Here is a 19,173-nt window from a genome sequence, read left to right as displayed (position 1 = left end):
GTTGAGATCTTGATAGCCCCACGACAGGCGTGATAACCAATCATACAATTTAGGTTAAACTCTACTCCAATGCTCCTCGGCGATGCTATATTGTCTCGGCATGTAGTTACCTAGACACGATTTCCTAACAAATCCAGGTCTAGTTTTAGTTTCGATGCCGCAACTATTACAGAATGCATAATTTAAGCTATTAAATTATAATAGTTACTATTTATTAATGTGGCGATAATGGCGACGTTGTTTGGCAATCTTTGGCGCCACATTGCAAATTGGACCAGAACCAGAATATAATACACGAGGATGAGCTAATAAGCTAAGTACGTATGTACTTAGTTGTAATATTATGTGCATAGTTTAAAATGTTTCGAATAGAAAATCTCACACGACAGTGTATTGCTATACTTACAAATTATAATAACGTGACGGAAACTATGTAATATGCAAAGGTTGCAATGCAACTAATAGTCTGTAAACACAGGAGAGTATGCATTTTGTGATTACGTCAAAGTCTGTCGAAACGAATGACATATAACTCCAAGAAGCGTTCTCCAGTCACGTACTGTGTGTAATCTGCTGGTTATTGTGCTCAGATTCAAGTGGAATATCTTGCCGCCCAAGGGGCCCGTCCCACTGGGTAACTACATCAAAATCCGAACCCAATTTAAATGATAGGTAACGGGTTGTTGCGCAACAGAACGTCGACCCGGACTGGTATAGTTTCCGATTAAAGTATGTAATAGACTCTACGGCACCGACTTAAGAATCGATTTGATCGTCAATTTTGTCAGTGACTGTACTAGTTCATTTGATCACTTATGCATCAAACGCGTTCCGACACCCTCCGCAGCATACTCTACATATAAAAGCCACGGCCATGACAAAATAACGTACGAAACGCAGATGAGTATTATATTTGTATTATACATGTATTGTGGTTCTTTATGATCCCCATTTTCCATTGATTTTGTGTAGAAAAGAGATGGTACAGGATGGTATTTGACGTTGGAGCTTTAGTTAGGAATTGTAGTATGTCCAATCTACTGTTAGTAAAAAAGTTAGAAACCAATATTTACAACAGCAAAGCAGTCGCCTTCTTAGACTAATTATATGAATTGAAGTGTCTTCGCTCTTTCATAGTTGACTGCATGACTCGCCTGTTCCAGTTTTATTTTATGCTCGTATCGAACTTAATAACACTTAATAGCACCAGTCAAGTTCAAAAACGTTTTAAATTTAATGGCTGACTGGTACCATAGTAGTATATCAATCAACTTTTTCTATGTTACAAAAAGTGTACCTACATATAGTTTGGTCTAACGACTCAAGAAACCTACTATTTATGTGAAAGCCGCCATATACGTTTTATTTAATTGTACAACACAGAATAATTATTATTCTATATATTAATTGCCTATTTATTAGACTTGTTTTACTTTATTACTACTAAACAGAACTAGAACTATGCGTTCTGTCAAGTAAAAACAATTTATGTGCAGAATAATGAGTAATTTAGCCACGATAAAGTCTAAATTAATTTTGCAGTAAGTATAAATATTTTATATTTTCTAGCATGCTCTTGCTGACGTTGTCGGATCTTATGAAGTGTTCTGAAGTCATAGTGTTAAAATAAATTGCAGCCTATAAATAAACCTGTTATTTCTCTGACATTAATCATTATAACAAGCTTATTTTCAATGAGATTGTTACTGTTATTTTTCCATATGAAACTAATAATTTCCATACAACTACTATCGCTGACAGACCTACCACATTATGGGAATTACTGTAGGTAAACACCTTGCTCTTAAGGCTAATTGATGGCTTACCGTTGTGACTGCGTGCAAGAATGTTGCCCTTGCAGATTTAATGTTGTTTGTGTTGCAATAAATCGTTTATCCTGCGTTGTCGCTCGGGCTGCTGGCTTTGTAACTTTATTTGTTCCGAGCGGGAGAGATATAGGTGCCATTATCTCTATTTAAAACAAAGTCTACAATTTAGTTTACTTAAATTAAAACGATTTCTTTAATTTCAACGATCAGATTATTTTTATAAAATATAGTTTCAAAGTGTAGTTACTTTGTAAGAGTATCGTTACCCTCCTTTTGAGCAGTAACCGTGTCGTGTTGCCACTTAGTATCCTTTTCCTGTTCCCTCTCTCCGGATCACTGCTTAGCTTCGTCCGTTGCACTTTTGTTGCTCATTCACCTTGTTTGCTAGCTACACTTCCCACTAAAACCGTTAACTTCGAACAGTGTACGTGAAATATATCCAGCTTTATTTCAATTTCAAGTAGTTCATTTAATAATAAATGAAGATTATCGAATTGGAGAGCTTCGGAGAGTTGTCTCGTATCTGTTGTTGTTGTAGTATAAAGTGCGCAAGTAAACTGATTACATGTTTTGCCCCTGGGAATCCTAGTGTGTATGGCATCGTTTTCATGCACGTAGTCAGCAAATGGGCTCCGAATATTTTGGATGCGTGAGGTCACGAGCGCACGACCGCCATGTTTCCTTTTAGTGACGTTTTAGGAAAAAAGTCATTCATCACTCGCCAACGGCGTATAATATGCCTTATACGGCATGACCTAAATTGTCGTAACGAATTATGTATCTATTATTTATGTTAATAACTTAGGTTTGATCCAGTTTGTATATCTGTTAGTATGTCACAAATTGTACATGATTTATTTTTACGTTTCTGAATTATAAAAAGTCACTCATTCATGTAAGCAGTATTTGAATCCCCCAGATTATTATATATAGATTTATTTACAATTATTTCATTGACGGCAAAGCTATAGTTCAGAAATTCTAGCTAAGAAGGACCTGTAATAATAAGGAGACAAGGGGTGGCAAATTGATAACTTTTAACTTTATAATAGTACGTCAGGTATGTGTGTGTACGTCCAGTGTTAATTAGATTGTATGGAAAATAAATATCCATGAAATAAAATATACTATACCTACAAGCGAGTCAATAGTCGAAAAAAATCTAGTAAGTGTGCGAGAATTCATCAATCAGAGGAAGAAAAAATAAAGAATCATGTCGCTGGAGTAACGTCTCGAGCAACCTTTATAAAAAATTAAATGTTTTCCCATTGCGTTGACACATGGAATTGAAATATTGCAGTCAAGACATTCTGACAGGGAATTAGTAGAGAAAGTGCTTTGGTTTTTATGCTCATGGAAGATGAATTGCCCAAAACGAGGAAGGATACACGAGTATTTTTTCGTACTTAAGTATGAATAGATTTTTAAGTGTCAAAAATAATTGAAACACAATTTATTGTAACACATATTGGTCGTATGGTTTTATCTTTATAAGTAAGTATGGATTTTGCTCGCGTTTCCCGACATAATAATAAATCATGATATCATGGTCAGTGAAGGGAAAATAAAGTGTTTCAGTAGAAATGGGATCCGTTAGCTTGCTATGCTATATTTTTTATTGTCATCGTGCTAGAAGCTGCTGGCTCGTCAGTTCACCCACGGCCGCTCTTGCGACATGCCACCAACAGATTAGATACTTTTATAACGTTGTGAAATTGCACGAAGGCAAAAGCCACTCCTTCACAAACATACACCTCAAATATTTTGAGTATCTATAAGTTCATTAATTAGCGCGAATTACGAGAGCGCTAAACATAAATTAAATAAAGCGCAGAATCTAATAGGTACAGGTAATATTTATTTGCGTGTGGCACTCACAACGAATTTCTATAATATTAATATGTGATATTGGCTTTCGAAATCTGTTTGTTTTATTGTGACAAAATTTTCATAAACAATCAAAGTCATACTGTTATGTAGTCAAGTAACTTAGGTAAGTGTTTAACAGCATGTAAGTATAATTAAGGTCATAGACTACCTACCTTAACAATCAACATATTAATACACACAGGACATATCTATCTGCTGTCTTATTATTGTGGGCGCGAACGTTATGCAATTATTGCAAGCAGACATGTGGTGTCATGTTTAACATAACGGACACCGACGGCGATGTGATAATTCACAACATGACCCGCATTACCTACAGCCTCTTGTTACGGAATTAAAAACCTGTAAGATAGACACTTATTTTCGGTAAAGTATATATTTATAACTAAAATGCTGGTCATGAGAAACGTGCTCTGAATTAAATTTCATGCCCATGACCAAGCTCGTATTTAGCACTTGCCTCATTCCTGCGCTTTCTGCTAATAACGTCAGTAATTAATAGACCTGTAGTAATTAACACTAAGTTCTCAGAGTATTTCATGCGATTGCATTGCTATAAATCATAGAGCGCTTCGTGCATGATATTGCACACTATTTTTTGTTTATTTAAATTGTCTTGTTATTTTGAAATACCCGCAATAATAACTATGGATAGTGGAGGTTTAATAGCTCATTAATTATATTAAAGTTAAAACTGATTTCATTCTGTTCCTGGCATAATAAATATTTTCATTATCCGCTATATTTTAAGTTTAGAATAGGTTGCTGAATTTCCTCTTTACTTAGCTCAGACCGGCGTTTATAATGAGCAAATAAATATGTCTATTCAATAATTAAGTCTAAAATAATAACTTAAATAAAATCGACAGAAAATAAATCGCATAATTAAAAAAAATGGTGTATAAGTAATTGCAATATTTTAAAGAGACTTCTATGTGCTGTGATTTTCGTGAAATTTCACCATCAAAAAATTAACAAAGGCAGAATTAAAATTTTGATTCTCACAAGCTTTTGTAGATGACAAATGTTTCCTATATAATATTTGGCTAGAAATATTAAATAGTTTGAAACACTAAATAGAACACGCTATTATGTACAGATATCGTGTGATCTAAGCAAAATGTTTTCCATAAAAGATAGCAAAGGTGAAATACTTCACGAATCCACGTCGCCTCAACTGCAGTTGCATCAAGCATCTCTGCATAATACTCGCTTTATTGCAACCACGTTGAATGCCAATCGCGAGGTCGAATCCTTTTCACGCTGCGTCCCAATTCCCGCCATACATTTTGTGTGGCCTTTTCAGAACATTTTTACACAACCTACTCGAATAGGAGTGTAAATTTTGGAATTCATGTATGCATAAATATGAGTGGTTTATTTACTAAAATAAACCTAAATATTTGTTAAGAGTGTGGAGTGTTGATGTTTTGCTTTCATATACCGATTTGTTCCCATGTCTTCGCCCGTGATATTTTTCTACGGTAACTTACTTTTCTGAGATTAATGGTACACGGTATTTCTCCTTACTCCAAACTTTCCTAGGTATCTATATGCTACAAATCAAGAAGATTAGTTGAGTGTACAACAAACAAATTCACCTAATATTAATTGCACTTATATTATATTTACATTACTTCTGATTGGGATAGTATTTGTACAGTGTTCTTTTAGTAAAATTCTATCTTTTAAATACAGTAACACTTTTACCGTTTGTGGAACCTACTCGTACTCCCATTAAGTTCAGAGCTCCGTGTACAAAACCGTTAAGAATTCTAATCACGTTTCACAGTACATCTACGAGTAATTATTCTAATTTAGGTCTCTCTCGCAGTATAAATCCCGAGAAAGTCCTTTCATGGGGTAAAAAAGGGCATCAGCGCAAAACCTGTGGCTCTAATGGTAATAGAGAGCCGTCAGTCAGGGCCGCTAATAGTCGCGGCTCATCCGCCCCAGCCTCCGCGGCTTTAGCTGCGTCTCAGTATTGCGACTAATGTAATTAGTTCATTACTTTGTCCTTGCCGCGCCCGCTTTGTGTCTCACAGATTTATGTGAACCTTTCTCTGTTTTTCTGCGGACACAAATGACGACGGAAAAACGCTCTTCCCATATGTTTTTCAATGTTTTTATACGAAGAGTTGAAGATAATGAGTTTTAGCTAATTACTAACTAGGTACAAGAATATATTGATTAAGAATATATTAATGTTCGAAATGCTTAAATTTATTAATGAATGTATTTATTTTATTTCAGTCAATCTACAGTCCATACTCGTAGTATTACTTATAATTGTGTACTCGTAAGTTAACTCTCATAGTTTAGACGAATAATGTTGCGGTTTCTTTTCTGCAAACTTTCATTTATTAGTGCATTTAAATATATTATAGTGTTAGTTAAACAAATGTATTAAATTAAATATTATCAAATAAATCATGAATTATATATATTAAATCTACAGTCACCTCACAAAAGGAGGACAACTTAAAATACGCAATAATCAACGAGTAACGACAGTCATCGTCGTATTCAATGGATGACAATACTTGGTAAACTAGGTACTACATTTTATTATTATTTTCTGTAACGTACCCCCACTGCTGGGGCACTGAGGATAGATAAGGAGTATGAGCCCATGATCCATCCTGCGGGCTCGTCGCAGATTGGCGGGTTTTAACGATAGCAATTACTAGGGACGAACGGTACTATTAGTAAATATTCAGATTTTAGTAGTTTGCATAACAGTTCGTATATTTATATTCTAGCAATATTCTCAAAAACAATTATTATGTTTTATTCAAGCTGCACAAAAAGTTGACGGGTATGAAGACCGGAGAGTTTTTGTTGTTCCCTGTGATCTGTGAACCTTGGCAAATGGAGTTACTGGACCTTGAATTATAGTGTTGGTGTTACAAAATCTAACAAAAACAAACACGAACAAAAAGTATATAGCTCTTTGCGACGTAAGTTATAGTCTGTAATCAAATAAATTGGAATTACTTACTATGTTTTTGAAGGTGGTTCTGTGAGAGAGAAAGAGACTGCGAGATCAGGTTTTGTTTGAGTTGTAGTCAGTGTGTCCCGTTAATGAATATATGATGCTAATGAGGGTACACCTGGCGCTGGCCGTGGGACGGAGTCGTAAAGCTGTCGAGCGAGTCGCATCACATCCGCTCTAACTTTACATCAGGCGGCGCAACCTGCCATATTACTGTGTCTGTCGAGATGAGTTAATGTTGTGATGTGATTAGTGACCGTGAAATGAGCTATAATAGAATGAGGTTTCAAATCAGAAATTACGATACCCATATTTACGCAAGTATATTCTATGAAGATAAATTCAAGATAGAATTCTTAGATAGCAAAATATAATACTTACTAGGTAGGTAGGCAGGTAGTAGTAGGTAGGTACTTAAATATTCAAATTAGTGATTTATTTTTCATTTATGTCCACAACGTAACAGTGTAAATATAAAACTTACAAATAGGAAACTACTTAAGTGTAAAGGTACTACTTATTTCTAAGAAATTTCTTCCAGTAGATCCACGGCAGAAGAAAAAAGAGGCATTGGTGTGTACAAAAAAGAAAATTATTAGTGATTTTCCTTAATGATACAGAAAACTTAACGTCCGTTAAGCAACAAAGTGAAAAATTATAAACTATTTGTAGTGTTTTGCGTTTCAGCATTTAGCATTCTCATGAATGCTAATTAGAAAACTCCTCAAAATTGCCGAATCAAATGACAGGAAAAATGCTTTGAAGATATGTAATGAATCAAAATGTGGATAAATCTTCCAACCTCCAATCAAAGGTTATGGTTTTATTTGTTTGTTTAGCGAACATGTCACGAGGGCCGCCCGCAGGCGTCAGAAAACGATCTATGCCACTCACGATCAGCGTGCAGCGAGAGTGTAGTAGGAACCGGACTCATCGCTGACAGCCAATTAGCCCCGTGCCCCCGTGCCCCGTCCCGCACCCCACACTCCCCTCTAACCCGCACAGGCAAACCCATTTATCTTTATTCGACAGCATCGTCCCACACACTTGGTCCACAAGTGCAGATACACCACTGATCGGGTCTTCCTATCCAGCTCCGACTCGATGCATGTTCATGACACATATACAATAGAAGGAATTATGCCTATTAAAATAAATGATCTCCACTTAGAATACACGCCATTATTTTTATCAATAGAATGAATGCTACGCATAACTCGCTCCCAAACTCTTATATTTTATGATTTTTTTTTTCAATCTGAGTCTTTTCTCGTGTTCGGACAACTGGTGAACTTGATAACTATTTTAGTTCACCTTTGTAATGGTTTTGTCTCCGAACCAAAAACTGTCGCGTATTTACATAAAATAATTATTAAGAGTTTGCACAATTGGGATAGTTATTCATTTATCAACTATATTTTCCGTTACCCTGTATTTTTTGATGATAATAATAAAAAATATATTTATTTACCATTTATTTTTAAAGATGGTTATTCAAAGAGAACTGAAATAATTTTGAAAAGGATTGCATGTCTCTCGAGAAAATAATAATGGAAATGCTCTTGAAATATATTTATTGGCATAAAAATCGAGGTTTCTTCTTTTAGTTAGTTTGTGATCATTATTTTAGGGAAAAGTATTGAACACAGAGTGAACAGATTCGATTGCTCCTACTGTCAAGGTTATTTTGCTATTCTAAGAAGATCAGTTAGCAGTGCTGAGTCAGCGGAGACTGAATCACTGCTATGCATCATTTCTCGATTGACTCCGATAATTTGCTATTTTGCCGAAGCATTTGCTGTATCCCATTAAATTGAAGGTTTATTCTCGTGTTTAAAATAGTGTTTCGTATATAGCTTGAATTGAATAGAGTTTTAAGACATGTATACTTTTCTTCAATATTCGGATAGTGTTTCAAATTTCGTCGACCGATTAGCAAGCGGAATTCTACTGCACTGCGATGATGTAACCGAAAATTACAATATCAACGCTTTGCATGGCCCATTTGTTTTAATAAGTAGATACTCACTAACTATTTAGTTGTGAAAAGAAACTAGATTAGCGTTAGCAGGCAAAAAGAACGTACTACTTACTTAATTAAAGCTTTATAATTTAGTAACTAGATATAAAGAAACTAGGAGGAACCCGAGGAACTATTTATAACTTAAGAATAGACTGTAGTGACTTCACGACTTGAAGATAATATTTTATGTAAAATTAAACTCGCGGAAGTCTGTCATGTGCCGTTAAGTCATGTTAATGTTCAGGAACTGTTGTGGTTTGAGATGCAATTCTGTGGCTGCAGCTTCGATAAACTCATCTCCATCTGAACGCGCTACGAGATACTGCGGATCTACTTTTGTTGATGGCCAGTATTATGTTTATTACAAGATCATATGCATATTCTATTATATTTCTTTGAACATCATGGGCAGTTAGAAGTTCCGGGAATGTTGCATGTCCGTTAACCGAACATAAAACCAATATCACAAAATAATTATGGAAATAAATATCTTCAGTTTGAGACTAACTAGAAAACCTTCCATTCAAGTTGATAAAATAATCTGTAACTAAAATTGTAACAATAACAACCCCAATTGTACCCTAATTACACTTTTTTTTCCTAATTACACTTCAAAGAACTTTGTATAGGTACCAAGAAAGTATTGAGTGGGTATATGGCTATAGAGTGAGCGATAAATAGAGGCATTTAGGGAAGAAATGTAACGTGATAGGATTGGGGACAATTCGTATGTGTTAGGGCTGACGGCTGCGGTTATATTTCACGATTTTTCCGTGAGCGTCGCGTCGGATCCGGCACGCATGATCGGCCATAATGAAAACTATCAGATGGCCGGGCGGCTCAGTCGGCCGCGTTCTGCACATCAATAACAATCCGGCCGGATCCGCCATAGTCCGCGAAAGCCACGCCGACAATTTGTCCCGGACTTTACTCAACTGGATATTCCGCAAGAATCTTCCCGAGGATTTTGAGTGTTCCAAGTAAAGGATGCTCAAGTCCCAATTCATCTTCTGTCTGACTATTGTACTAAACTGTAGAGGATTAGGTACGGTTAAAATTGTACAAGTAAGTATATATTTAACTAACTTTGCTGATAGGATTACCTTTTGTGAAATATTTTTATAATAAATGTATTTAAGTTATTACTTCGTTAAGATAAAATCTTGATACTAGTGAACCGAGTTTTAATTTCAATTGAAATTTTGAATAGTTTGTCCGTAGGCTTAGCTTGAATAATATGGGATCGGTATGAGTAGTATTGAAGCAAAATTGCGCGGAAGCCCCAGAGGCTCACGCGCTCAGGTCACGACTCCACTCCAAATCTAAAATTGATTACGAACAAAAAAGAACAACTCCGCCGCCCCACGACCAGTCCCACATAAAAACAATCCTACTCACCATTAAATATAATTTATTCAACATTATTCCGACCGTACATAAAACGTTTTCCGAAGGACAAGACTAAAAAAGTCTATGGTTGCTGCAAAAAATAGCTAGCTATCTGCGAATTGTTAATTGATAATCACCGTATCAAATGTGAATAAAGCGAGATCTAGTTTGTGATTTGAAACACAGATGTTGGTCTCAAGCCAAATGTCAGATTAATTAATTAATTAAATCAAGGTAACATACATGATAACTTCCTACATACAATACAAACTTCATTGTTTTAACTATTGTTTTATTTGATTGTGATTTTAGCGTGTTATAAAAACATCAATAAAATCTAAATGCGGTCACAAATATTACGATCGAAGGCAATCAAATTTTATTTGAACTTGTTATTCAAATTAGTTCTGTTACCGTTATGAAATTATCGCCGCTTACGGTACACAGCATCAGACCCGGCAGCGGAGATTATAGCAAATATCGCGTGAAAATAATTAACAATCGAGAATCATGTCACGCGCCATCGCCGGCGTGTTTTTATAAGACTTGGTAAATAGCAAAAACTACGGGGCGAAATAAAACACTGTGCATGTATAGTAAGTACATCACCTATGTACCTACGAGCCAGCATCTATATTTTATTACTCACATAATTAAATTATTAAGAACCAAGGCCCATCTACGCACGCGAATGAAATAAATAAATATTCAAAAATAATAACACAACTCAAAAAGAAACCTGCAAGTAGGCAATATCGCGTTTGCTTTGATTTTGAATACATTGATGATGTGCTGCTGATTGTTATGGTAAGATAGTCTGATCTTAAAGTGTTTAAATCAATATTAATCCTCATCAATCAATACATATAATATAACAGTAAAAAAAGTTTGTCAGCTTAATATATTGACAAAAAAGAAAGAAACAGAGTAAGTATTTTAAAAAATGTCTGTACTCGCTAATCGCTCGCTAATCTCCGGAACAGGACGGATTTGAATGAAACTTTTTTGTTGTGTATGATGATCTGAGATGTGGAATACAAAGAGACACAATAATATACATATATAGGATATATCGTCTTAGCAAAAGTTGGTCAGTGTGATGAGTATTTATTGTTAAGGTATAAAAATCGAAGATCTTTTCATCATTTGTTGTGGAATTCAAAGTATTCAAACAGATCAGCTACACTAACGGTAAAAGTCGTTTAACGTAATAAGTATATTTAGGTACTTATTTCATAGTTTAGGATTTATTACACAATAACATAAGTTGGGAGTGAACGCGCTAACAGTTTGCCTAAACTAACTATAATTTTCGATAATATACTCGTTCTCGATCATCTAGCTGGTTTAGCATAACTCATTTTTGTTTGTATAATTCACTGGAGTCATAGTCTGCGCGAACGAAGTCGCGGGCATTAGCCAGTAAAAATATATTTCGATAGCGATCCATAGATAGACACATTTCACACTGCCCAATTTGGTATCTATTACCATGACATAAATATCCAATGTGGGGTAACTTGATATGCCGATGCTTGTAATGCCCAAGGCATCCCGATTGTAGCTATTTTTGTGTCCATTTATTTTTGAAAGCGTTCTGGATTACAATCATAAGGATATAACACAACGTAAAGAAGCTTGCAGTACAAATTCGATTATTTTGCCGGGTTTATTTTATGAGATGATATTTTTAAAATATTTTGTGATATATTTATATCGTTGAATACCTATTATATTCGAAAAGAATTAGCAAGCTTAGTTTTTAAGATATTCAGAAAGACTCGATATATTTTTTACCAGTGGAGATTTTATTGATGATTTCTTGAAAGCACGCTCTCGAACTCTATCGAATGGTGGCTGCAATCTTGCTTATCTGAATTTATATCCTATTCTATTCCGCTATCCTATTTCTGATGTTTATCGAAAGTGGGAAGTAGTTTCAGTGAAGCAGATGTTCGTTGACTCAACTGTTCGCAGAATGAATTCCAACTACGGATGATCCTAGTCTCTTCGAAAGCGCCCAAAACTTCTACTGTATAGTAATTTGTCAAGTTAAATCATAGGTGCCGCAATCTAGCAGTAACTTTGAACTTCATTTGTTTGTTTGTAATAACTTTACAGAAATTAAAGAGTAACTAAAAGGCAACGGTGAACTTATTTCATGAACTTCATTTTGATTTTTGGATGATTATGTTGTTGAGCTAACATACTTATCTTTTTCATTAGGTAGATAGGACAACACATCTAATGAAGATCCACGCACTTTTCTGCTTTCAGATGATATTTTGCTGAATGCTATGAATTCCACGCACGAAGTTTTGTCAGAAATACTACTCAAATCAAATCCATAAATATTAGAGAAAAAAATCTTTAAAAAAATATCTGATAGAATAATACAATACTAGGATAATAGCCAGGTGCTTCGGGCAGGAAACTGAGCTTGAAACCTTATTTCAGAGAACATAGATGAAGGCACGAGCTCTAATGGGATGCAGACTTTCTTTTAACTTGTAGAACAACAGAATAAACATTTGTTTCCCTACAAGATTGATCCATCGCTTATTTTAACAATTTGAGTACCTACATTTATTTGTTGATATCATTGGATACCACAGCATTTCTACCTATATAATTACAAATTAAAATACTTTGCATATTAATAAGACATTCCAGTTTCTTAATGAGCATGTCGCGAAATCAGATAAAAGTACAGGTTCATTTTATTAGTATCATTGTGTGTGATCATATCACGAAATAGCATCTAAATTAAAGGCCGTGTTTCGTGATAGTTGGTAAATAATTGTTGAATTTATGACGGTTTTCGTTACCTCATACCTAAAATACAAAACCAGCCTTCGCGAATTATTGAATTTGATTGTTATATTTTGTATGTTAATTGCTAGTGGTGTTGACATTTAATTTTGTTTGATACACTTCAGGAAAACCCAAATTGCGTGAAAGGTCACATCGGTTACTATATATAATTTACAATAATTAATATTGACTCAGTTAGAGCAATAAATATAAATAAATATAATTATATACAAATTACACAGAGTTCATCGTAAACAATTTCCTCACCTTATATCTTCAGATACTATAAAGTGGTGAAATTGTTTACGATGACTTGTGCAATTAAGTTTAAATAGAAATTACAATGTATTATTTTATTTATTACCTAAGATAAGATTTTTTTTCAGTATACAAGTAATACATAAGAGGTCAGAGTGAGTGTGCAGAGCACTGCATGAAGTAGCGCTAGACTAGAGCGAGCAACAGATCGTGCGCTATATTCGACATCGGCGAACTGCGGGGGTTCTCAATTATTCCAGCAGCTATGTCCCGGAATGTCTAATTTGCTCACGTAATTTTGGTCGGAATTTGTCCCGGCCGTTGGATGCCCGGAACTATTTTTATTGCTTGTTTCCTATTTGCTAGCTCCACGGGGAGCAATATAACTAGAAGTCGCGAACTCCAACCAACTGTCTCTGAACAAGTGTATTGTGAATTGCACGTCTAGGGCGCTTTGCTGGCGACGACGTTAAATATGTTTTCTTTGCTTGCCTTCTCCCGTCTCCAGAGAAAACGTGTGAAATGGCTTCACGCGACGTTTCGCTTGTTTCGTATTTGTTACTTTGTTTGTGCTCCATTGTGCTTACCATTGTTACGGTTACCTATAATCAAAAGTCAGACTACTTACATCTCGCTTCACTGCAGTTTGTGGCAGCTATTCAGTGTCAAATTCTATCGCGGAATCATTTATCCTGAAAAGAAAGTATTACTATTTAAAGTAACTATCGCTAATCCCTTATTGTCTATTAAAATTACAATTTTTGTAAGGAACTTGCGGGTAATTTGTTTTACCCGTGAAAGCAGACCAATCGTTAACCTATGGTGTTTACATATTTGAATAACCAAAACCATACAGGGAAAGCTTTATTTTCGTTTATCGTTATTGCTGTCACCTGTCTGGCTAAAATATCACAGAACTTTTTGTTAAACGTAAATATTAGGACAGATGTTTCGCGCAAGGCTGTGGGTAAAGTAGAGGGTACCCTTGACCAAACAAAAATACTGTGAAAAACAAAACCACGTGTTTTTAGGCAAAATGACGTAAAAAGTGTAATTGCTGAACCAACACGCACGAGCTCACCGCACAAGAAATAATATGCTTTGCTGTGATTTTACTTCATCCATCGTACCTGGTTTAGTAACATTTTCATTAAAATTTTGAAAAATAAACTCACTTTCATTGAGATTGTGATATTGATATCTACACTGATATGATATTGATTCTACATTATTTTCTAAAAGAATGTGTGTTCAAACTCCATTTTAAGTTAATTATTTGTTCAGACATAGGCTGGTATCCATCGTATCAACTGTATACTCACAGATTCGTAGTTTAAGTTCCTGTTAACGAAATAAAGGGAGATAAGTGAGTTTGGAATCATGCCAGGACATAGCGAGGCCCCACTCCGTTTGCTCTTTACATAACTTCGTATTCAAGGGATCATTAATCTTCCTAGTTCTACGCCAGGTCGAGTTTAATTTTAATAAACGGCTTTAGTCGTATCTACCAACGTATTAATTTACATGCCTTAATGAATACAGGCTACTTGCTATTCGCAATCCTAGATTTATTTGCTGATCGCTATTGTTATTGTAGGTACCAATTGTATATAAAGATACTAGCATAGAATTCAATATGGCGGCAATGTTAGTGAACTAATAATTTGAGGAGTGTGGTTTCCGTGTGGATGACGTATGAGGCGACTAAGGAATAAACAGTATTGATAGTTGATAGGCAAGCACCAACAATCAACAGGTGGGTTGTCAGGCATGCGGTCGATCGTAAAATGACATCCTAAACTTTTAAATTTAAAGGTTTATTCAAAAGCCAAGAATATAAATGCGAGAGCGAGTGCTAAAGATGCAATGAATTTGGATAGCTTGATATAGTAACTCGACCGTGAATATTGTCAAATGAAATATACTCTGCGCAAAGAGTAGATAGTTCTATAGGTATCGATAGTTTTAATATGCCGTTTTCCATATAGAGTACAGAAAAGTTTTCAATAGTATCTTTATTCCACCAATAGCAACAACGATCAATAATTCGTCAAATATTCTAGTATGTTCCACGAGCAGAACAGGAGTAACAATTAGTCTTGAAGTGATATTATATAGTTGTATAGTTGAAAGTCCAGCATCGCGAGTTCACGAGGAATATAGTATATAGATTTTATTACTTTTCGGTCCCGAATTCGCTATTTACTTTCATTATAAAGAAATCATAGCCTAAAAGCATAGCTCGTAAAGTTATCGGCCGGCGGTGATGTGTGACGCACATAATACAAGATTTTAGAAGGGCTGTGCCCTCGGGGACCGACCCAGGGACGGACCATCTCGTCCTTCATCAAACCGGCTGACCATGTTTTATGGCAAGCGTCCAAAATTTCAGTAGATCACAGGTTACACACCTGTGCTCTACTGAAATTTTACTGTATTCTTTCATTGTATGGCAGAAGGGCATGCAATAAGTTCAAACGCGGCACCGGCTGGATGGTTTACGTAACTGTACCTAAGGCCGCATTGTGGAGGAATTTATAATATGTAGGTAAAGTATAATTTACGTTTTCCTGCGCAATAAATAACGTTAATGTATGTGGTATCTACAGTAAAACTTGTACAGATAAATATACCTACCATACGTATTCAAGAAAATTTTGAATCATAAATACTCTCATCACATTTTGGATGTAATAAACGTGACTTATTCGCAGTAGGTGCTATTTCTTTTATTTGTAAATTTTGCTTTTGATGCAATTAAGAGTATTGTATTGTATTGTATTGTGTAGGTCCATTGAAAACAGCGTTGTAGTTATTCATGTGACTGCAACATATGTTGAATGGGTCTATTTAAATTAATCCACATCACATCATTTGTGACAACTCTGCTTACTCACTTTCACTGGTATAATATGATTTCTACCTATTTATTTTTGTTTGTTCTGTGGTGTGGTGGTGTTTTAATTTTTGGCAATAGATGTCCATTCGTTAAAATATATATGAAAGTAGTATTTTGAGTCTGAAAAGTGTCGATTCTCACTATAGAGGCAAAATTTTGCATCAGAATGGTACAGTATCCTAAGCGTGGCACCAACAATTCACCCTTGACGTAACCATGAGATGCGTGATTTACAGCCTCCCGGGAAATCGGGCCGTGTCGGGCACGAACGATGTAATACCTTAATTCGGCTAATCTTGCTTTTGCCTGCTTTGGGATCCTGATCTCTAAACGTACACCTGATCAAAAATATTTTCTGCGGTATTTATCAGTAGTGGATTTCATGATAACTTATTTTTTAAGTCCTTCACTCTTTTTGTCATCTAACAATATTCCCGTCTCTTTATCCCCATTTCTTTTTTAGGCGTTTCGTGTCGGAGGGCTGTCCAGGGTCCAGGTTCATAACTTTTTCTTCTTCAGTTCGATTGGTCTTCAGACCTCATGTTTTTGGTTCTTTGACTGCTAATGGTCAATGTCAATGGTCTGAGGATGCTGATTATATAAGAACTAATTGTTGTTATTACTTTGTTAATAATTTTACCAATCTCTAGATAAGTTTATTTATTTCTAAACTGAACTTTTATGGACATTTCCCGCTAGAGTTATCGCGTTGTAATGTCAACATTGCAGTAAACATAACACTTCAATACTTTTATTGCCATCGCTTGCAGTGTTTTAACTGAAAAATGAAAAAAATGAGTTTCATTTACGCGCAGTAATAGTATCATAAACACTAGTATTACAAATAAGAACAAATAAATTAGATGAGCAATAATTTCATGTCTATAAATTGTATGTACAGTAGCACAAACGAAATGTCCAATGTTGTTGTAGTTACACTTTCTTTATGGCTGCACTAACATGTTTAGTGTCCGCCCATTTCTCACTATAACCGTTTCAGCAGGACATTTTTATTTGCACTTCTTTGAAAGCTTGATTTAACCATTTAAAATGTTTGAGAGCAAATCTAAATGGCTTGTGTGAAAATATTCTCGGACATAAAACGGCTCTAAATAGCTATTTTATAATACCAGATGCTCAGTGAGTATCATCACTTTTTGTGATTCTTCGTCTTGCAACAGATTTTGTTTAGATTTTAGCGATTCGATATTTATATTATCCAGAAATAATTTGCGGAATGGTAATGAATAGCGGTAAGTACTATCGTCATACAATGGTCGTCATGCGTAAATATCGCAAAAACTCGTTTAAAAAGGTTATCTCTTGTAGAAAATTGCTTCGCATCTCCCAGGAAATATCACGGAAGGGAAAACGGTTTTTCGTAACTTACGGAGCCACTTGCACAAATATTCTTTAAAGTTCCCGAAACACTTTACAAGTATGGTTATAATATGGAACTGTTTGGATGGCGCTATTTGCATAGGAATTAGAAAATGGTCTGTGGAGTCGCGTTCTGCTCGCGAACTTCAACAAAAGCACACTCCGTAATGTCGATGAAATAACCAACAACGTATTTCGTCATTTTCATTTATTGCGATTGTGTAATTGGAAAATTATGTATTTCAATTGATGCAACAACTAGCTTTTGCCTGCGACACCGCCCCACGTGAATTTTTCTGCGAAAACGGAATAGAGTCAGATATGACTTTCATATAAACTTTCACTCCCATTATAGTCATTGGGAGTTGATTTAAAAAAAAGTAGTCTATGTTTAAAAGGGATTTGTTAACTATATGCATATCAAATTTTATGAAAATTAGTCTAGCCTTTTAGCCGTGAAAGCGGAACAGACAGACAGATAGAGAGACTTCCGCATTTATAGTTTTAAATTAATAATTAGTATGGATATTAGAATCGATAAATATTTCAATGACAAAAAATATTTGGGAATCGTGATCTATTTATATTGTTATGCTTATTATTGCTAGGACTGCAAATGAAACAGTTTGCGTGAGAGGGCGCAAAGAGGGTGCATATCACGCAAGAACCCCTGACAATGGCTGGTACTACATAAATATTCATCATCAGTCGACCCGCCTCGGAACTGTTGCGTTTTTATAACTCTCTAATGTTTTTTTAACATCTTCACAGCGGATGCGATTGTTTTAATTATTCTGTTTGAGAAAATGTTTGTAAATATGTTTTTGACGTCAATAAGTGATGTAAGGATGTTGAGTTTGAGGAAAACAACTTTCTTGTGTACGTATTATAACTATAATATCATAACTACTTATATATTTTGAAGAAAATCGTTCCACTCACTTATTCACCTGAGCAATTAGCAAAAAGCAAATATTCTATCGTAGAGTTATTTCGTAAATTTTTGTCAAAAGAATAATAAGCTAAAATTAAAAAAGAATAATGTATAAGTATAGTAAATAAGGTTCCATCTAGAATAATAATGAATGAAGATCAGACGTGTTGTATCAGTAGGTACTATGAAATCACATACACGAGTCTACACTACGTGGAATTTATTTATGATCGCGATTATACAGACTGGTACTATATTTATTCTATCTTGCTCAAGTAGTTCTTTGCATCAGTACGTATTAGTAGTACTACAGTACTACAGTACAGTACGTATAATTAGATAATATTAATTTTGCATTAGCAGTATTCCCATGGCTCTTCAGCTTATCTGCTAAGCAGGCTAATGCAAAATCTGCACATAACTTAGGCTTGATTACTTTAATTTGAACATTACAACTTTAAATTAAAACAAATGAAAAATAGCTGGACTTATGGTGATTGCATTTTTAATCAATTTCCTATAAGATTACATTTGAACATCATAATTCAATTTCGTTACCAGCAAAATGCATTGTTTTATTTAGCGTGTAAGTACGCAACACGTTATTTAAAAGGGTCTCCGTTTTAATTGCAGCTAATCAATATCCAGTGTATCGGCAGGGGGCACACCACCAATTACGGGGTAAATAGCGTTTAGAGGGGGAGATGGTTGGACGTATAGCCCACTGAGTCATCGACGACCAGACGGCGCCGAGTGCGGTCC

General features: G+C 35.2%; 2 protein-coding genes across 2 annotated transcripts in view; one reads left to right on the top strand and one right to left on the bottom strand.

Annotated features, from left to right (window-relative positions):
* The window catches only part of Sema1b (Semaphorin 1b), a 47,333-nt gene extending 30,458 nt beyond the window's left edge, over positions 1 to 16,875 (bottom strand). Inside the window, exons 1-2 of the mRNA XM_053764098.2 lie at positions 15,836 to 16,875; positions 13,827 to 13,890 (exon numbers count right to left, since the gene is read on the bottom strand). The gene's annotated coding sequence lies outside the window, so the exon portion shown is untranslated. The remainder of the gene's footprint in view (positions 1 to 13,826; positions 13,891 to 15,835) is intronic.
* LOC128680746 (major facilitator superfamily domain-containing protein 12-like) overlaps positions 9,653 to 19,173 on the top strand; it is a 99,751-nt gene continuing 90,230 nt past the window's right edge. Inside the window, exon 1 of the mRNA XM_053764127.1 lies at positions 9,653 to 9,802. Within this exon, the coding sequence (XP_053620102.1) occupies positions 9,725 to 9,802 (78 nt within the window). The 5' untranslated portion in view covers positions 9,653 to 9,724. The remainder of the gene's footprint in view (positions 9,803 to 19,173) is intronic.

Source organism: Plodia interpunctella, chromosome 2 (genome assembly GCF_027563975.2).
Source record: "Plodia interpunctella isolate USDA-ARS_2022_Savannah chromosome 2, ilPloInte3.2, whole genome shotgun sequence".
In the NCBI taxonomy this organism is placed as follows: domain Eukaryota; kingdom Metazoa; phylum Arthropoda; class Insecta; order Lepidoptera; family Pyralidae; genus Plodia; species Plodia interpunctella.
This window is presented reverse-complemented; position numbering and strand designations above follow the sequence as displayed.